This window comes from Sorex araneus, chromosome 2 (genome assembly GCF_027595985.1).
Source record: "Sorex araneus isolate mSorAra2 chromosome 2, mSorAra2.pri, whole genome shotgun sequence".
Taxonomy (NCBI): Eukaryota; Metazoa; Chordata; class Mammalia; order Eulipotyphla; family Soricidae; genus Sorex; species Sorex araneus.
In genome coordinates this window covers 193,383,994-193,406,200 of record NC_073303.1, presented here as the reverse complement: position 1 = coordinate 193,406,200, position 22,207 = coordinate 193,383,994, and the positions used below count along the sequence as shown (strand labels likewise).

At 38.4% G+C, this 22,207-nt stretch overlaps 1 protein-coding gene across 5 annotated transcripts in view; it reads left to right on the top strand.

The window, feature by feature from the left end:
• Nucleotides 1–22,207, top strand: part of GRIK1 (glutamate ionotropic receptor kainate type subunit 1) — a 464,627-nt gene that overhangs the window by 418,515 nt on the left and 23,905 nt on the right. For all 5 annotated transcript variants that reach the window (XM_055127266.1, XM_055127262.1, XM_055127263.1 and 2 more), the window contains 2 exons: nucleotides 2,207–2,424; nucleotides 18,377–18,602. In XM_055127266.1, the coding sequence (XP_054983241.1) occupies nucleotides 2,207–2,424; nucleotides 18,377–18,602 (444 nt within the window). The remainder of the gene's footprint in view (nucleotides 1–2,206; nucleotides 2,425–18,376; nucleotides 18,603–22,207) is intronic.

The window sequence follows — 22,207 nt, the reverse complement described above, 5'->3', positions numbered from 1 at the left end:
ATCTCTGGTTGGGAGGAGTCGTTTCTAAACAGAGCATTTTAGCAAGGAGAGTCATGAAATACAGAAAGTTGTATAATAGAATCAAACGCTGGTGAATCTAATTCATAACTTCTCTCAAAAATTTAAAATGTAAATAGAGAGGGTTTATAGCAGTTTTGAATTTCTAAAATAAAGTTAAAAATATGTATTTTGTTTGATAAAAAGGAATCCATGGCATTTTCTATTGTATATCAGCAATTGGTTATCCCATCTGCCCAGCATGACTGCCACACAATAATATGAATGATATGTTTAAGCCTTATTTTTCTATAAATGCAGTGAAATATGTAAGGATAGGTGCAGCAGAAAATCTCTACCTAAAACTAAGAAAATGTCTCTGTTAGCTCTATTTTTTCCCATGGCTATTTTGTTAAATAAATGGTATTTTAATGATAACCATCTACAGATCTAAAATATTATCTCACTGTTACCAGGCTGTTAGATCAATTAAGTACAGAGGTATGAAACAACCTTGGGCATTAAACACACACACACACACACACACACACACACACACACACACTCATACCCTCAGGCATAAAAATTCCATTAAACTACAAGGCTAAAACAACAGCAACAAACTATTCCACTAAATCCTTGGAGGCAATTTAATGGAAACTACTATAAATCCTTGTAATATTACAAATCCAAATTCAAGCAAACAAAAAAATAGAGAAATAAGAACTTGCAGCAAAATCATTCAGCTCATTAAAGATATATAATCATATTTATATATAATAACTAATTCCATTAGGAAAATAGGGCTATTAATTCAAAATCCAAAAACTCTGCTAACCTTGATCTGCTATCACAAGCTGCAAGATGACTTTGATTTGATGAGAATTATGTATGCCTCTTTATAAACTTCAGCACAAACTTACTTGTAGATGGATAAACTCCAAGTTCCCTTGCCATTTTAAGTCATTAACTATAAAACTTCAAAACACCCATTCAAAATAATGAAGAAATACTTTAAACCAAATTATTCACCTCCTATACATCATCATTTGGATTTTTTAACATAGGGTATTTTTCTTCCACTTTTTAACTGGTTGCATAAAATTTCTCGTTTATGGAAAAAGTCCTAACTGCAGAACCAATGGTAAAATTTTAGTCAAATACATTATCCAAATTCCATTCATTCATCAGCACATTTTAAGTGAGCTCTGTACATTATATAAACTAAATGAGCTCCTGACAGTCCATTTTACATCTGGTGCTGGATTTATAGACATCCATTATTCAGTTTGACCAAAATTTTTGAATTGGGCAACTTTTACAGATTATCCTTGGTGTAAGTATAATTAACCAATGCTCTTTCCTTTCAAAGTTTCTCTTTGTAAATATATTAAGTGCTCTTATATTATCTTTTACAAATAATCATGAATTCTCTGATGACATCTAAATACATGCTACTGTTTAGCAGGCAGGAACCCTTTAGCCTGAGAAACAGCCCTCTTTGAAGTACAAACTGGAAACAGTTCTTTGTGTAAAGACAAACATCCATTTTCATGATTCCATTATTTTTAATCAAATAAGAATTAGTTTAAATTCAAACTAATTCTAACTTTAAAGGTAACAAATAGCAATAAAAATGACTTATATACTCTCAACTGTGATTATATCCTATTTCATTTCATTTTTAAAACCCCGATGTTTTGTTAAAGTACATGTGATAAGTCATTTACTAATCTTTTAAAAGTTTCTCACATTCTTTAATCTTAAATAAAAATAAGTTAGTATTTCATAATTTTCCTATAGTTGTATGAAGACCTGGGACATTCTGTCTCACACAGGACACACAATAAAATTTGTATTAGTAATAAAAGACTTGAAGTCTTGGGTTGAACTTAAAAAACTGACTAGAAACAATGAAACTAACTGTAAATTTTAGACTCAAAATATCTCAGGGTGAAAATCATTAAATACTATAAAATTTTCATGAGGTGTATTTTAAGCTATTGTAGTAATTAATGATAAGAGCCCATTTAGATTTGCTCCACTGTTTTAAAAAACGCATCTATTTCATCCACGCACAATTGATGGATCTATAATTTCTATGTCACAAGAACTGCATTATTTCCCTAGTCTAGTTAGTATTGAATCTTAAGTCTTCCCTTTTCTCCAAACTCTATTTAACACTCTTCCTCTTATGATACCATCACAGGATCAGAGCTGATGCCAAAAGCTCTCTCAACCAGAATAGTTGGAGGGATATGGTGGTTTTTCACCCTAATCATCATTTCATCCTACACTGCCAACCTTGCTGCCTTCTTAACAGTGGAGAGAATGGAATCCCCTATAGATTCAGCTGATGATCTGGCAAAGCAAACCAAGATAGAATATGGAGCAGTCAGAGATGGATCCACGATGACCTTCTTTAAGGTAAGGAATTGACACAGTATTCTCTAAGTGGTTATCGCAGACCGAGAGGGAGCAAGAGTGGGAAAAAAATAGGCGTTTTTCTTTTCAAAAATTGGACATTATTTTTGTTTTGCTTTCGTGGCCACAGCCAGCAATGTGCTCAGGGTTATTCCTGGCTCTACACTCAGGGATCACTCCTGGAAGGCCCTGGCAATCCTACGTGGTGCCAGGGGATTAAACGAAGACCTACTACCTACAATGCAAGCACCCTATCTGCTGTGCTATTTCTCCAGCCCCAGGGTACATTTTTATTTTTTTACTTATTTATTTATTTATTTATTTGTTTGTTTATTGCTTTTTGGGTCCACACCTGGCAATGCACAGGGCTTACTCCTGGCTCTGCACTCAGAAATTACCCCTGGCGCTGCTCAGGGATGCTGGGAATCCAACCCGGGTCGGCCGCATGCAAGGCAAACACCCTACCCATTGTGCTGTTGCTCCAGCGCCCCCCCCCCCGGGTACTTTTTTAAAAGCAAAATTTAAAGTGCAGTAATCCCATTGCAGAGAACTAATATGATTCTTATCCAAATATGCCTTATCCAATTTACTCCCAATTTAATACACTTAAATACCAGTATCAACATCTTCGATAATCTTTACCTTTCTCTTTCGCGTTGTGGGACACATAGAGTTGGGTGGGAGCACAACCCTCATTGGAGCTCAGGGAACCAGGATGTGCCTGGGCCGTGCCCACGGGAACTCACATAGAAATCATAAACTCCAGTCGTCTGACTCATTTCCACAGCCACCTCTTCGATCATTCTAGCAGGGAAAAAAAAGCACTATTTTCTGAATTCACTCAAATGTCCATTAATTAATTGACTATTTATGAATCAAACAGACACAGTAACTATTGCTCCTTCTGAAATTCTGATCCTCAAAATATTTTCCAAACGTTGTGTGCTGTTTATTCTGCTCTTTAGTTGATGATTAAAACAGACAGTAGGTAGATGTGTGAGCATTCAGCTGACTCCAGCTTGATCCTCGTCCCCTGAGCATTATTAGGCCTGAGCACCACTGGGAGGGTCTGGGTAATCCCTGGCACTTTAGGGGGCCTGAGCAGCACTACATCCTTGGACCCTGGTACTGAACTGTTCGAAGGATTGGCCAAACATGGCTTGGGAGGCCCCTAAAAGAAACAAACAAGCACACAAAAGACCAAACTAAAACAAACACCACCACCCCGACTCTGTCCTTCCCCCTCCTCCACCCCCTCTTGGGCTCCTACCAAATTTTGTAGCTACAACAATGAGAAAAAGACTATTAGGGCAGCCTGGACAACCTTCTAAGGCCCCCAAGGAAAATTATGTTGATAAAGCTTCCTTGCCCACTGCGTTTCATCATTCCTGCCTTTTAAAACTACTTATCCAGAGAAATGAAGCTGACTTTTTTTTCCTTTCTCGTGGAATAATCAAATTTCAAAATAGCTCGCAATGGGGAAGCCATGAATATTAACTAACCCAGGGAGATGTAGAGATGGCTAAAACACCTGAGAAATCATGGCATTCAGCCTTCCACGACAAAAGGAACAAAACCTCTGGAATCTAAATTATCTATATAAAGTCATATATTTGGTCCGTTAAAGAAATGGGCTATAACCTTCTTTCAAGAGGTCACTGTGATGCCTGGAGAGAAATCAAAATAGAGCTTCTGATCAAAATTAACTTTATAAAGGTTTTTTTTTTGGGGGGGGGGGAGAGGACAGAGAAATGGTGTAGCAGTTATGGTGCTTGATTTGCATGTGGGTGACCCAGCTTGGATCCCCAGCACCATAAATGGTTTTCTCAACACCCTGAGAAGTGATCCTAGAGCTCAGCTTGAGAGTAAGCCCAGAGGGAAAGTCATCCCAGATAGAGAAGGGAACACCAAGTAATATGTGATTGGAGATCCTGCGCAGAAAGGGAGATGCGTGCTGAAAGTAGACTAGAGACTGAACAGGATGACCACTCAATACCCTTATTTGGAACCACAACACCCAAAAGGAAAGGTAGATATCAAATTAGAATGCCCCGCTACAGATGCGGGGTGGGGTGGGGGGATGGGACTGGGGGGGTGGGAGGGATATTGGGTTCATGCATGGTGGAAAATGGACACTGGTGGAGGGATGTGCTCTTAAACATTACATGAGGGAAAAACAAGCACGAAAATGTGCGAATCTGTAACTATACCCTCACTGTGACTCACTAATTAAAAAATAAATTAAAAAAATAAAATAGATTTTAAATGAAATGAAATATAAATAAAGTATAAATAAATATATAAAATATAAAAAATAAAGTATAATATAAATAATTTTTTTTTAAAAAAAGAGTAAGCCCAGAGCCCTACTGGGTATACCCCCAAGTCTCTCAAAAATAAATAAATAATAAAATTATCGAGGGGACCAGAGATAGAGTACAATTGACTGAGCACATGTTTTATATGATGGAGACTCCCCGGCACATGGTTCTTTCAAATACTGCCACCAAGGACCCTCTGAGCACTGAACTGGGAATAGTCCCTAAGAACTGGTAGGGGTGGCCCACAAAGAAATCAAATAAATTAAAAATGAAATAATTTTGGTACACCTTCACATTCAGATGACAAAAAATGAATTCATCACCCCAGGACTGAGTGGAATATTTGACTTATAAAGATCACTGTATCATTGTATCACTGCCTTCCTGTTGCTCATCAATTTGCTCAAGCGGGTGCCAGTAATTCTCATTTTTCCCTCTCACATTCAGCATCAGGGGAATTAGGCCCATTATTTGAAAAATAATAATAAGGATAACAAAAAGTGAACTTCCTTGTATAACAGTACTAATTCACTAAGATAGGTGCTATCTCTATAGTTAATTTCTTGACAGTTGACTATAATTAAATAAATAAAACACCATTTTAAGATTAAGAGTACTACAAAAGATTAGGATTTAAAGACTCTTATTTTAAGAGACATGTCATTGATGTAATGAATGTATAAAGTGTGGTGACTGTTTCTTCCTTAGACAAGTATTGTTTTAAGGACAAATGACATTCAATAAATGGCTTTCCAAGCTTCTGAGTACTTGGGTTTTCCTGAAATCAATAGTGTGAAGAGACGCAAGTTACCCCAAGCTAGTGATCCATCACAATAGTTGTCAGAAACCAGAAAAGTCACTGCAAGACACAGAGGACAGAGGGACACGAGCAAAGTGGCATTGGGTATGTCTGAAAAAGGTATCTGAAATGACTGACCCCTTTCACTAGTAACAAGAAGTGTTAAAGTCTTTAGTAAATGGAGAGTGGAAGAGAGAAAATGTTATTGCCATCCAAATGCACACTGCAAATACAGAGGAAAAACAGTCTCCATCCGTCAAAGTGATAGATTCTTTGCAAAAACACTGGTCATTTGTTTTAGGTCATCTGGGTGTACCATCCCCTCAAAAAAATCAGATAAAAAGGAAAAGCAGGGAGCAATAGAGAATTCTAAAGGGTAAGTTTCTTGAGACTAGGGTCTGTTTCGTTTGCCATTGCATCCACAAACTCTAAACAGTACCTTGCACATCCAAAGATACTCAGAAAATATGTTTTTGGTAACAGAACATGTGCAGTGATGAATCATGAGAGAGACAGAGAAGGAGAGAGAGAGAGAGGAGTGAGAAGAAAATACCACTGTTGAGGTGGTTTATAAGCAAATGCATTTCTCAGGTTCCTGAGACTGGCTGGTCCAGCACAGTTAAGGGAGAGCAATCATGCAAGTCACAGACTTGTATTCTCACATGAATACATTCTCACATGTATTCTCACATGATGAAGAAACAGATCTCTCTCTCTCTCTCTTTCTCTCTCTCTCAGAGGCCTTGGTCATAAGGCATGAACCCCACTTTTCTGACCCAAGCACCTCCCAAACCTCACTTTCTTCATATATTCGATATTTCATCATATGACAATTGGGTTGACACATCCATATCATAACAGGAAGGCTATATATCAAAATCCCCCTAGGAATAGATACTCTTACTAAGTTAGTCGAATTACAAATTGGTGTATAGTCCAGCAACCATATTTAATCAAGAAACAATTTACTTGCTAAAAGAGAACAAGGATTATAATCTTATTTAGAGCAACAAGCTGCCAAAGGCTGGGTTATTCCACAATGGAGAGAAATTTGAAATGTTTCAAATTTTCAACTCTTGGTGTACTCCTTATCTAATTCACTAAAGACAGGATTTTAAGACTCAATCCTGGCCTGGCTCTGCAGTGTTTCATCTCGACTATACCTTCCTCTACATTTTGCTCTCTGTCTCTCTCTCACTTGCTTGCTCACTCGATCATTTTTTGGATCTCCCCAGGCTGTGCTCAAGGATTATGCCTAGTTCTGTGCTCAGGAACTATTTTAACCATACGGGACACTGAGGATCGAACCTGGGTCAGTGTCTTACAAGACTTACTTAATCTACTGTCTCTCTGCTCTCCACTCCATTTTTCTCCCTTAATCAAAGACTATATCCTTCAAGAAATATATTTTTAATGGAAATTCCCCTTAGGAAAGTTGTGACCAGAAGTACAATCAAGATCCGTAAATCCCAAATCTTTGGGGCCCAGATTTTTCTGCCTCTGCAGATAGCATGACCTAAGATTTCAAATTTGGGTATCTGATTTCCAACACAGAAAAAAAAATTTTCTAAAGTAGCTCCAATGAGGTGACACTCCTCACTTTCTGAACTCCATGAAGGCTGAGGAAATAAACTTCCATTTAATGGGCAAGGACTATGTCCAGGAATCAGGCGTCTGAGTCAGGCAGGGCTGGTGCAGGCCTCCTTCATAGAGCCATTTGTGTGTGGAGCAGCCTCATTGGTCATCAGGGACCATCTTCACACAACAAAATGAGGATTGAATCATAAATCCAATACTGCCGCTTCTCAAAAGCTTAGATGGACACCTTGAGATTGCCCCTGATGCTGTCTCTGAAAGACAGTTCTCGGGTTTATGGCCAAGGTAATTCCACTGATGGTGCTTATTAAATGTTGTCTCTTCTCACGGTGCCAGCAGATTCTTCAGCACTGTGAACAGCATAATACTACTCTGATCACCAGGTAGCAGTAAGCCTTAAATCGGTTAATAGGACAGGCTTAAAGGGAGACAGAATACCTAACTACTGTCTGTGGAGTGTTGGGAAAAATGTCTTAGGCATTGTCCAATTGTCTGATTATTAGGAGACCATTTCTTCTTCTATTACAGGTTTGCAATTAATTAATAGATACATTTTTGAAGTTAATGTATAAATAATTCAAAGTTTCAAGAGACTTCATTTGAGATAGTTGCATTTCGGTTGTTTTTTTTTTTTTTGGACCTCCCCTGGCAGTACTCAGTTCCTCCTGCACTGTGTTCAGAAATTACTCCTGGTGGTGCTCACAGTATTATATGGGATGACAGGGAATGAACCATGCAAGACAGTATCTAATCCACTGCACATATCTCTCCAGACCCAAGAGAATATTTTTCATATTTTTAATTCAGTATAATGCTAATGAATAAGATAAAATTAACTATATTGGCATCTCATCTCTCCGCTGGTAAATTGCTTGGCCTTTCAATTGTTTTACAAGCATGAAAGTGATAGCTTTCCCTGTCTTTCCAATGTCCTGAAACCACTACCAGCATCTTAGAGGAGGAGGGCTGGTCAGTTTATGACACTGTAGAGATAATCAAGATGCAATTTCTCTAATACCTGCAATGACCCATTCATTCTTTTATACCCAAGAAAATTGACAACAATAGCATCCAAGTCCAATTTTTCCTTTTATCACAAACCTCTAAAGCACCAGTTTTTCCGTCTCTTACAGAAGATAGAGATTGTACTAAAAAATTCTCTTCTCTTGCTGTAAATTCTATGTATTAACTTTCAGAATGGTAGGGAACAGATGAGATGGCTACTCTTAGAATTCAGTTGAGAAGCAAAGTGAGACAGTTCAACTTAATTTATCTCAATGTATGCCTTTCCCAGATTTTCCGAGTTGACCAATTCTTAAGATAACCATTTCAAAAGACAAGAAGGGCAAAGAAAAAAAATGCAAAGAAAAAATTATGCGAGGCTGGAAGCAGTTGAAAGACAAGATACACACAGCCCTGTCGAATGCAATGCAATGCGAGTTGGAGGAGGGGTGTTTTGTAGCTAAAAAGTGGTTTGTACAACATCAGAATTATTTGTGAGCCATAATGGCTAGAAAATGCTCATGTAAAGAGAAGTTTCCCGGTAGAAGCTGGCCTTGTAACAAATCTCTATCCTCTCAGACCCAAGCCAGAGGATTACACAGATTAGATCGAGATTCAGTCTAAAATGACTTGGATAAAATGGGTCTTAAAAAAATCATAACAGACTTGTCATTTCTGGCTTTCATGGTCTAGGGCCTTTGGATCAGCTGTGGGAGTAAGAGACTCTAACCTTTATAATTTCTTTCCAGGGATTGGTTAGGTACTATCGACAGCCCAAAAGACATTTCAAGAAAGTTGCTAAGCTTTGCACCAGAACAACTGACTGAAGCAATGAGCCTTTACAGGCAGGAAGGATTCCAGTAGAAATAAGGAAGCAAAGGTGAAAGCCATTGCTTGAACATCTCTGCCTAGGAGAGCATCTCTGCACAGACCTAACAGCTCTTGTTCAAAAGACCCAGTTAATTTTACCACCAGTATCCAAAATGTTAAGTCCCTGTAGGTTAAAAAATATATTTGTTTGAGAAGAAATCTATGAGGTCAATTAAAGCTGACCTTCTTCAAAGCTTGCTGTATTGCCTGAAAGAGGCCAATCTTTAACTCTAGACAGGAAGAAAACATGAAAAATGTTTTAGCAGAGGTGTTTAAATCCCACCAAAGGAATTTTTTAAAGGTAATACATGAATTTTTAAAATCTTGGGGATTCTTCAAATGTCATCACTTTCTATCAATTAAAGGTTTCATAATCAACTGCAGTGATCATATTATATATCTTTTTAGAGACAAGAGGCTCCACGATACTATAAATTCTTTGTCCTGACAGTCTTAGTTCAAAGTGATTTTTCATAATTAAATCATGTTTAAAGTCATTATAAAGAATTAATATTTAGTGAAATGTATTTTTATAACTCTTTGAAGAAAAAGGTGTTTATAAGGCACCCATTCATTTCTGATATGTTTGTTTCACAAGTTTGTATTATAGATAGAGCAGCAAATTTCCATGTCTTCAGTTGATTTTTTAAAAAAAAATTTATCACCACTTACCTATAGTAAAAGAAAACTGCAGGCTCTGTGCTTAATTTTATTTGATCAATATATATAATAGTGTCTATATAATACATGTGGTATATTTATATATTTTAATATATGTTATATATTTATATACTATATATAAGGTTACTTTGATGTGATCAAAAATTTATTCTTGTATGTATACAGAGATAGTGGAGTTATGGATATGTGTAGGAACAAACATATATAAACATGATTTCCATATAAAAGCTATTTCAGACAAAGACCAATATGTCTGAAATAGAATCACAATCACTCATCATACTGAATAATAGAATAATACATCTTTGCTATAGAATTCTTACCACCTGGTTGAATAATGTGATAAATAATGATCTTATTTTAATAGTAAGAAAAATATTAGAGGGATGTGCCTATTAAATGAGGACCATGTCAGCATGAAGATAATATTGCATTCCAGAATTTATACATATTTTGCTTGTTATGGCAGAAACTTGCAGCCAACTGAAAACTGCAAAACAACATGGAATACAAAATACTGCTCAAGGAAATCATATGAGCCAGAGTCACATTTTCTTCCTGAGTCCACCTGGTTCATTTCCTAAACTGCTGACTAATTTTTGGTCTACCCAAATGTAAGTCAGGCCAGAGAAATGATCCCATGCCTTCCAGGAGCCAGACCCGGGTTCAGTCGCTGGCAATGAGCGGCCTCCCGACCATTCCCAGCTGCCATTGGAGGCCTGAAAGCATCTCCAGGGATAGCCCTTCTGGTTTCTAACAGCCTAGGTGGCCAGGAGTGACTCTGGGGCTGACTGAGTTCAGCTTTCAACGGTTCTGGTTATAACAGACGTCAACTATTTCTTTAGAGAAATTATAACTACTGTTAAAGCAGTTATCGAATCTTGGTTATTAAAATGGAGCTGATTCCCAAGCAGCTAAGAACACGGACTCCCTGGGTCCCGGGAGCCAGTTCAGAGAGTTGGGCTGTCACTCTACAATCGGCATGGCTCTGATTTGGATCCCGGGACAGAGTGACCTCCAGCCTCAGCACTGGCGACTGACTGTCAGTGCTTGTGTCACCAGGCCCTTCCTTGAAACAGCCAGCAAAGTTGGCTGTGTATCACTAGGAATGTCCCCGTCCCCCAACATTGCTTGAGAAGCCCCCAAAGAAAAAAGAATAAATGAAAAGAACACAGACCTTACAGCTAGATGGGGGTTATACCCTGACTTCTTCATTTGTTCACACGGTGTTCTGTTCCCGTGTCTATAAAAAAAGAAATAATAAAAAAAGAGTAATAATAAATAAAAGAGGAGCAAGGGATCTTTTCTATATTATCAATGTAAAAAGTACATGAAGGAAAATATGCAAAGTGCTTAAGACAGTACTTGTCAGGCCATAAACGCTGCATGTGCTGGCAATCATTGCTGTCTTCAATAAGCAAACAAGCAAGTGTTTCGCTAGCATGCATGATAGGGGCAAAGGAGAAACAAATGATGATCATGAAATGGTAATAGAGTAATCCTCTCTGATAACAGCTTTTAGATTTAAAAATAAATGCTTATTCTCTGCTAACAATGTTTCATCAGCATCAGATTAACTATATTATCAGGTTTAAGTAGATAAAATGAATTTATTTCAACCCAGCGCCTCTCCAGAAATTTTTTAACTGGATTTTAGATGAAATAAATGAGGTTTTCAAGGTTTAGCAACTTTTGTTAAGAAGCTCAGAGTGCTTTGAAATATTCTAATTAACCTTTGACATATTCAGTGAAATGAGGAGCACTTGCTGCTTTTAATGTATATGTGTGTATATATCTGTTCCAAAGATAGTGATTTATCTCATTTTATATAAATATGTGTTCACACATGTATATTCGAGTTATTTAGTAAGCTGGGCTGGAGTGATTGCACAGCGGGCAGGGCATTTGCCTTGCAGGCGGCAGACCCAGGTTCGATTCCTCCGCCCCTCTTGGAGAGCCCGACAAGCTACCGAGAGTATCCTGCCCTCATGGCAGAGCCTGGCAAGCTCCCCATGGCATATTCAATATACCAAAAACAGTAACAAGTCTCACAATGGAGATGTTACTGGTGCTTCCTTGAGCAAATCGATGGACAACGGGATGCTACAGTGCTATTTAGTAAGCTAAAATTATAGAAGATTTAGAAGTGCAAAAATATTCAAACTGTCCTGACTTTTGGTCTCTTAATATTTATAATATTCTTTATTAAGTATGCTTCTAATTATTTAGGATTATTAAATATGTGTCTAAGATATCTTTATATTTATTCTTTTAGAGACCAGAGGCCAGAGATGTAAGTCAAAGATATGGAGTACGTATTTCGCATGCAGAAAGCTCAGGTTGAACCCCTGTCACCAAACCTCCAAATTCCACCAAGAGAGACACTCAAGCATCAAATTAGGTGTAGACCCCCGGGCTCCACTTGGTATGACCCTCAAACAAAGAGACAAAAAACAAATTTCTGAATTCAAAAATCTATTTAAAAAAAGAATAAGTCTGTAAACCACAGTGCCTAAAACGTATTTGTAAAATAATGCCTGTCATAGAGGCTAGTGGGTAAGAGGGAAACTTGGGACATTGGTGGAAGGAAGTGGACACTGGAGACGAGATTGGTGCTTGGTCTGGGGACACTTTGTGCCTGAAAACGCAAACATTAAAAATGGTAATTCACAGTGACTGATTTTTTTATTTTTTTATTTATTTATTTTTGTTTTTGTTTTTGCTTTGTTTCTATTTTTTTAAAGGTTAAAAAAGTTTTGATTTTGAAAGATGACAAAATTGTGGGCCAATTTGAGCAGTTAGGTGGTGCCTTCAAAATTCTCCTTGATGTTCTTCAAGACTTAGATTTTTTTTTTAATTTATTTATTTTTAATTAGAGAATCACCGTGAGGGTACAGTTACAGATTTATACACTTTTGTGCTTATACTTCCCTCATACAAAGTTCGGGAACCCATCCCTTCACCAGTGCCCATTCTCCACCACCCGTAAACCCAGCGTCCCTCCCACCCTCCCCAATCCCATCTCCCCCCCACCCCACCCTGCCACTGTGGCAAGGCATTCCCTTCTGTTCTCTCTCTCTAATTAGCTGTTGTGGTTTGCAATAAAGGTGTTGAGTGGCCGCTGTGCTCAGTCTCTAGCCCTCATTCAGCCCGCAACTCCCTTCCCCCACATGGCCTTCAACTACAATGTAGTTGGTGATCGCTTCTCTGAGTTGACCTTTCCCCGGAACGTGAGGCCAGCCTCGAAGCCATGGAGTCAACCTCCTGGTACTTATTTCTACAGTTCTTGGGTGTTAGTCTCCCACTGTTATTCTATATACCATAGATGAGTGCAATCTTTCTATGTCTGTCTCTCTCTTTCTGACTCATTTCACTCAGCATGAAACTTTTCATGCCCATCCACTTAACTACAAAATTCTTGACCTCCTTTTTTCTAACAGCTGCATAGTATTCCATTGTATAGATGTACCAAAGTTTCCTCAACCAGTCATCCGTTCTGGGGCATTCGGGTTTTTTCCAGATTCTGGCTATTGTAAACAGTGCTGCGATGAACATACATGTGCAGATGTTGTTTCGATTGTACTTTTTTGCCTCTCTGGGATATATTCCCAGCAGTGGTATTGCTGGGTCAAATGGGAATTCAATATCTAATTTTTTGAGAGTCGTCCAAATTGTTTTCCAGAAGGGCTGAACCAGTCGGCATTCCCACCAGCAGTGAAGAAGGGTTCCTTTCTCCCCACATCCTCTCCAACAGCGGTTGCTTTTGTTCTTTTGGATGTGTGCTAGTCTCTGTGGTGTGAGGTGGTATCTCATGGTTGTTTTGATCTGCATCCCTCTGATGATTAGTGATGCAGAGTACTTTTTCATGTGCCTTTTGGCCATTCGTATTTCTTCCTTGGTAAAGTTTCTGTTCATTTCTTCGCCCCATTTTTTGATGGGGTTGGATGTTTTCTTCTTGTAGAGTTCAACCAGTGCTTTATATACCATTGATATCAACCCCTTATCTGATGGGTATTGTGTAAATATCCTTTCCCATTCTGTGGATAGTCTTTGGATTCTGGAGTGACTGATTTTTTTAAAAAGTAATAAATGTATTGTTACTACTCTCAAAGAATACTTCCTGAACGAACACAAAATAAACATTATAGGGATGGCAAAGCAATGGATACAACTTAAGAGTTAGGATGTTGGAGAGGATGTGGGGAGAAAGGGACCCTTCTACACTGCTGGTGGGAATGTCGACTGGTTCAGCCCTTTTGGAAAACAATATGGACGATTCTCAAAAAATTAGGTATTGAGCTCCCATTTGACCCAGCAATACCACTGCTGGGAATATATCCCAGAGAGACAAAAAAGTATAGTCGAAACGACATCTTCACTTATATGTTCATCGCAGCACTGTTTACAATAGCCAGAATCTGGAAAAAACCCGAATGCCCCAGAACGGATGACTGGTTGAGGAAACTTTGGTACATCTATACAATGGAATACTATGCAGCTGTTAGAAAAAAGTAGATCATGAATTTTGTATATAAGTGGATCGGCATGGAAAGTTTCATGCTGAGTGAAATGAGTCAGAAAGAGAGAGACAGACATAGAAAGATTGCACTCATCTGTGGTATATAGAATAACAGAGTGGGAGACTAACATCCAAGAATTGTAGAAATAAGTACCAGGAGGTTGACTCCATGCTTTGGAGGCTGGCCTCACATTCTGGGGAAAGGGCAACTCAGAGAAGGGATCACCAACTATAATGTAGTCGAAGGCCATTCGGGGGAACGGTATTGCGGGCTGAATGAGGGCTAGAGACTGAGCACAGTGGCCACTCAACACCTTTGTTGCAAACCACAACAGCTAATTAGAGAGAGAGAACAGAAGGGAATGCCCTGCCACAGTGGCAGGGTGGGGTGGGGGGAGATGGGTTTGGGGAGGGTGGGAGGGATGCTGGGTTTACTGGTGGTGGAGAATGGGCACTGGTGAAGGGATGGGTTCTCGAACCTTGTATGAGGGAAACATGAGCACAAAATTGTATAAATATGCAACTATACCCACACGGTGATTCACTAATTAAAAATTTTTAAAAAAAGAGTTAGGATAGAAGAAGCATGGATTAGGTCGCAGCTCTTTCACCAACAGAAATTAACCTCTGTGTTTCACAAGTGTATTCAAAGTAGGGAATGGCATCAATCATATTAAGGGACTTATCTAGACAAAAGATTCTAGAATTTGAATGAAACTTTTCCACATATAAATTTCCCTTTCTAGTTTTGGAAAATTGACAAAACCTGAAGGTATCTGTGCCATGTAAGTGATCGATGGTGATTTTTATCCACCTGTTGGATTTCTGTTTGTTTGCTTGAGGGTTTGGGGACCGTACCTGGCTTTGGCCAGGGTTACTCTTGGCTCTTCACTTAAGGATCACTCTTGGCAGGGCTCACAGCAACAAATAGGATGCCAGGGATTAAACTTAGGTCAGCCGCATGCAAGGCAAGCATCCTACGCACTGTAGCATCGGCCCAGTTTGTGAACTCTAAGCTTCTCAGCTTCTCGAACAGCCTGTAATTCTAAAGGTTGAATGGGGTGTAACCACAAACTCTCTAAATAATGGCTGAAAGCTTCCAACGAAAAAGTGCGATCCTCTTGGTCATTGTGTTTCCTCTTATTAGGCTGGCATGAGAAAAGCAGAGGGAGTCCAAAGATAATGCATAATGTTTGCTGTGTTCAATCAATCCCTCTACTGAGGCGTCATTTTCTTACTAAAAATAACATGGTCCCTGATGTGCTTCTAGATTTTCTAGATTTGCCACTAGATTTCCCCTATTTCACTGCAGAGAGTTCAAGAGACACCTTTTTCTCCAAGAATAGCAAAGGTGGAATTCAGTTAAATACAAAGAACAGTGCTACATACTGTTCATACCAAGTACGGTATGAAGACCGTGACAAGGAATGTCTTGTATTAAGCTGTGATGAGATGTGGAAACTGAGGCCTGAGTTTAGGAATTGTATAGCTCTTAAATAGGAGGGGGTGTCACTGAGTACAGAAGGAATAGTCACATCTTCATGGGTGTAGATGAACTGCAGCACTGTTGAATGCTCAGGCATTCAACATATGAGATGAACCACACATCAGATCCAGCTACATACCTGTACAATGACCACAGATAGATATGACCTGGATGAATAACACAATTCTTTTTTTTATCACAAATTACCTGAGAGCCACACCTCTAGCAGGACTTAAGAGTAAGCATATAGATTTTGAGTTGAACCTTTTCATCTTCTTCCAAGTCCTCAGTTCTGAATGCTGTAAGGGCTTCCCATTCATTATTCATCTGTCATGAACGAAGTGTTCATTTTTTCCCTTTGTCTTCAACCTTCACCCACTTAAAATCTGAGTTTCTGTTTATGGCATTCATTTCTAAATAATATTTAAATAAAAAATATTTAATTAAAAATTAAATAATATTTAAATATGGTGAAAATATAGATAATTCATGGAATTTTTATATAAAGGTTGAGTTGTGTTTGAATTAATGTGAGACAGAATAGAAAGCTCTTTCTGGAAATAACAATTATTCTGTTAAAATGAGCTGTATCTGTTACAGGTAGATCAAGAAAAAATATATTAAAGTCAAATAAAATTAGAATTATTCTCAGAAGAATTTTGCCCATATAGAAATTCCCTTCCCTCAAATTAGCTTGATGGAAATAACACTGTACTAGATGCTGGAGGCTCTGGGATCCATTGTCAAATCTAATTCCAGTTTTGTGACTTCCTTGACATCTCCCAATCTTCATACCAAAATTTCTTTCCTTGTGAAAACAGTAGTTTGAATGTGTTGGTTTCTAATGTCTCTGATAGCTTTAAAATTTCACACATCTAAGAAAACTGTTTTTCCTTAAGGTAGTTTTTTCCTGATGGAGGAATAATTTTCCCAATTGTGCATTTACTGCCGAATGACAGACTGACCTCCTTGAACTTCTAAAGGTAGCACTTTATTATGAATTTAGTATTATCTGGCTCCTAAGAGCTGAAATCACACACAGATAGAGCATTGACCCTGACCCCCAAAGTGTGCCTTTGTCGTAAAGACATGAGCGTCAATTTTCAGACATCTCTCGGGTTGACGAGTAATTCACAGGGGCCTAATCATGACAGAATGACTTTCATAAAATACCAGTATCTATCAGATACTGTTTATTGAATGGCTCTTTGTCTCACAAGACCTTTCTCAAGGGGCTTTTCAAATGCTTAACAACCCAAAATAAAGCCATCTGTCCTCCCCTCACTCATAAAGCCTACGGCATTAACCCGGGTCTTAAAGAGGCTTAGGAATTGAGTGAGCCCCCAGGAACACTTGAGCATGAATAACCACACTAGAGTTGATTCCACAGGTATTGAATTTATGGCCCCCAATCAGGTTTTAAGCTGCTCTGCATTTCTGAAATGACATAACCTGTGTTTGCCAAGGATGCTTTCTAATGTGAGCTGGTACCAGACATATGCATGAGAGCCAGAGTTGACTCTGAACTATTAGCAATTCCCATAATGTCGTTCATCCTCGTAACAGAGTACTGATGCAAATGAAGACAAATTCAGAGAGAAGAGAAACAATGCAAAAATCACAGAGTAAACTGTTCTATGCCTGATCGTAGATCACAATTTCAAAGAAGAGTCAATTCATACCTAAGCAGTAGGAAAACAGGTGGTATATTTTAACAAAGGAAGGTAATGAGATATCTTATTAGGGAATGTACAGATGTATATGTCAAATATGGTTTATTGCTGAATCCGCCATAAATCTGGTTAAGGGAAAAGACAAGACTTTAGATTACCTATGGGACACTTTTTTTTTTATTGAGAAAACATTTCTTTATACTCTGCATATGTTTTAGGGGTACACCTTCAACCTCTTTAAAATATATATTATCACAATACAACTAACACCACAGTCCACTGGATGCCCTCTTGCATTCAATTCTACCTACCTCAGAAAGCACTTTCAAAAGAAATAATCAGTTTCATTGTCTAAAATGCAATGCAATGAAAAATTAAAATATATGTGTGAAAAGAAATTTGAGTACAAAATAGGTTTATGATTTGAATTATAATTCGAAAAGAACACTAATCTTCTATACATTTTGGAAACACGAGTGAAGGGAAGTTCCTTTCTAAATAATGCTTTATCCCAGGGTCATCCCTAGCTAAGGATGCTGAATGGGGAGTTAATCATAAGGCAGTGAAACAAAGCCTGCTGAATTTCAAATGTTGAAAAAGAAATTAAGTTAACACAGTCTTACAGAGCTAGTCATCCTTTGCTCAGTGGGCCTTGATGATTTGTGGATATAGCTCATTAGCCAAACACTGCCATAGGTACCAATTTTACTCTTACCCTAAGTGAAGTCAGCTGAGGACCCACGACCTATGTCTAACATCAATAAGGCAAGATCTCCCCTTGCTTGCTAGCACCTTCGGGGCCTGCAGTGTTTTCCTGGAGTGAATTGGGCCCTTGCCAACTACCTTATGACATCATAGCAGGATAATGCATCTTGGTTTTCTACCTGCAGAGAAGGAATCTTCCCTACATTCTTTACACAATGAGGATTCTTTTTTTAAGAATAAAAAAGCGTTGGCACTGATTTTCTCAGCCTTCTTCTGCTGGTGCTGTGCTTCCTCTCCCTGCAGAAATCAAAAATATCCACCTATGAGAAGATGTGGGCCTTCATGAGCAGCAGGGAGCAGACTGTTCTGGTCCAAAACAATGAAGAGGCGATCCAGAGAGTGCTCACCACCGACTATGCCCTACTGATGGAGTCCACCAGCATCGAGTACGTGACCCAGAGAAACTGCAACCTCACTCAGATTGGGGGCCTCATTGACTCCAAAGGTTATGGCGTGGGAACACCTATCGGTAAGAGGGATAGGGATTAGCCAAGACTGGGATGGGCAATGTCAATCACCCAGGATGGAAGGGAATGGACTCTTGAGAATTTCTGCTCCACCTTCTGACAAGGTCTGCATGACCAGTAGTGAACTAGTTAGCAAGAGAAAGATCTATATTGATCACTGGTGTAGTCTAGCTAAAGATTCCCAGATGGTCACACGAATTAACCTTCAAATCACTGATTCTTGGAAGTTCCATAACTACATATATGTTAGAATAGATTTTCTTTGCCAGACATATCTTTTTTATCCCATTTCTCATCCATTTGCTCGAGCGGGCACCACTAAGGTCTCCATTGTGAGACTCTTTGTTACTGTTTTTCTATAACACTGTCTTAAATAATTTACATAATGCTGTTTAACTTGCTATTCACACTTGCTTATGCCTTTTGTCTACCCTAAATTATATTAAAATATAGTACAATCAATTGTGTGTGTTTTATATCAATAGATTCAAAACAATACAAAAATCACAGAGCTGGTGTTTCTTATGTTACCAGTTTGGAAATAAAACTATATCTGCTCAAAGAAAAAGGATAAAGATTAAACTATAATTTGCTTGGGTAGAATACTAGATTCAATTAATGATAACTATCTAAATCCTCCAATATTCCTATTTCTGGAATTTATACCACTGTGATCCCTAAGATTATTATTGCCTTATAAGTGGATAAGCTCACACAGCAAAGTTCCCTTGTTTATCTAAGATATGGAACTTTATATTCAAGGCAAAGTTATTGATGGCCTCTATAGAAAACTCCCTCTGTACTATGCACCACTTTAGAGAATGTCATATTATGTAACATTTCGATATGCTGGCAATCTCCTTCTCTCAAATGATTTATTGGTAATTTTCTGATAAACATCTCAAAGGGCAATAACCTTTCACAATGGAGCCAGCACTATAAGCAGAAATAATACTTTTAGTCAATACAAATTTGATTAATCAGATAAAGGGAAACTCTGCACCCTTTTTAGCATGAGTCCAAACCAATATGACTCCTGAATCTGTATCTGGTATTAGAAATAAATTATTTGGAATCAAATCTTTATTATTGTTTTCATCATATATGTCCTCTATATAAATTTTCTACATAACAATTGAACTAGGATACCTGTATCATCTGATCCTTTCAATTAAATTTCTTTCCTGATGAAAAGACTAATATTGCTAGTGATGTATGCAGGTATATACTTTTCCAAGCAATCACTGTATCACTGTCATCCCATTGTTCATCGATTTGTTCAAGTGGGTGTCAGTAACATCTCCATTCATCTCCATTCAGCACTGAGATTTTTAGCAGCCTCTCCTTTCTCATACTTCTCAACGATTGGAGGCTCTTTCCAGGGCCAGGGGAATGAGACCTGTTATTGTTACTGTATTTGGCATACCAAATACATCACAGGGAGCTTTCCAGACTCTTCCGTGCAGGCAGGATACTCTTGGTACCGCTTGCCAGGCTCTCTGAGAGGCATATGTTTGTGTGTGTATATATATATATATATATATATATATGTGTGTGTGTGTGTGTGTGTGTATATATATACACATATATATTTATATATATACATACATATATATAATATATTTCCCTTTATGATGATGTGTCGTGTCACACAGCTTCGCAGTCCAGGAATATGTTCACTCATGTCTGAAGCTCAGCCCGAGCATGTGGAAAGCGGCCTGGAGCATGGTGGTGGGGGAGGAGGAGTAGAGGTCAGCTGCCTGGGCTGGGTCCCTTGGGGCGGGGAGGGGGAGGGCTCTCACCCATCCCACTCTGGGGCAACGCTTGTGTGGAGTCTGGTGGCATGGTTATGAGGGCGTTATTTTATGCTCCCTTCTGGGAAAAGCAGCCGTGAGTTCTGGAGGGTGGCCAGTGAGATTATCTGGCTCCTGCAGGAGGTGGTTTATGGGTGTGGTCCCCAGAGATTGGGGGAAGCAGGCAAAGGATCTCTGCTCCCGGGTCCCATTGAGCCCAGAGTTCCAAGCAATTTTGCTGTCCTATAATTAAGTCAACATATTCTACAAGACTTCTAAGTGGACTTCTTAGACATAAGAGTAAAGAATATTGTCTTTTTTTATTGTAAAACAATTTCCTATCTTCCTAACCAAGATCTATCCTCCCATTTAGAAAATCGATATGCAGAGAAGCTAGATAAGTGCTAATTATCTATGATCCATCCCTACCAATGTTATTTAAATATGTTGATTTATTTTAATGAGCTATGCATCAAGCAAGGAAAGTAGAAGTGAGTGCCTTTCCCAGAATCTTTCTAAACTCAGGATTAGAATGGACTCATATATTCTGCATCTTCTTAGAAGGGCAACTGTAGTTTATTAATAGAACTATCTTTAAACTTACATTATATAGCTGAAAAATGTACTTTTATCATCCTATCCTCCATGTCAAAAGCTACTTTTCACCACCTTCACCACCCCCTCTTGGCCCATCAAATTTCCTATCTGGTAATAATAAAAGAAAAGAGCATGTGTTTCACTACTTCTGAGAATATTTGCACTTTAATATGAGACTTTTAATGGAATATAATAGAATAAAACTCCAATGCCCCAAAATGAGTCAGAGTGACAAGAAAGCAAGTGGTTCTTTTCTGAAAGATTCCTAACTTAAAACAGTACTGAAAATGACTCTACATTTATGTGAATGAGTCTGACCCAGCAATCAGTAGCATAATATTTTATATAATGTGATGCAGAGAGATTTGAATGTATCTGTTCAGTCTACATTTTTGGCTAACCTTACCCAAAATCTGACATACAATTTCCAATGTGGAAGAGTTTTACCCCTCTCTAGATGAAAAGACATACACTCCAGGAATTTTTCTTCGTGGCCATAAACCTGTCATGCTTTTAAACCAAAAACAATGAAGGAATAATTGGAACAGATGGCAGACCTCAGAGAGAATACATCCATTGGGAATACAGCTGTTAGATAAATTTGTGAGATGTTTCTCCTATGATGAATTGACTCTTTAAGAAAGATCAGTTGCTATTCAGAAAGATCTGTGGGCATACATATTTTTTTCAATGACTTGTGAGAAATGACTTCCAGTGTCAGTCCATTTAAGCAACGACACCAAAGACTGAAGTGAAAATATATTTAGATATAAGAAAAATTGCTCTCTGCACAAGTTTGGTCTTGCCCTAACAATTCCCTACGGGCTCCAAATTCCTTCCCATGGTTAAAGATCGACAAAATCAGCTTTAGTCATAACACAAAATTGAAGACTTCATTTCTGAGAGACTTTTAGGACAGAAGCTCTAGAAATAGGGGTCCTGAGGAACTCCAAATAAAACTTGAGGAGAAAGAGAACAGTTAAGCCTTAAACAGGTTACCAGGAGACCGGAAATCACCTTCCTGAGAGACTGGCTTTAAAGAGAGATCCTATCTATGTCTGCCTGAAATGATTTTGGTATTGTACAGCCTAAAGGCAGAGAGAGGAGAGAGAGTCAACATTTATGGAATGCCCGCTGTGTATACTATTATTATTACTGCTGCAACTGCTACCAGAAGAAACATTCTGACACCTTTCAAAGCAATTTCACGTACATAA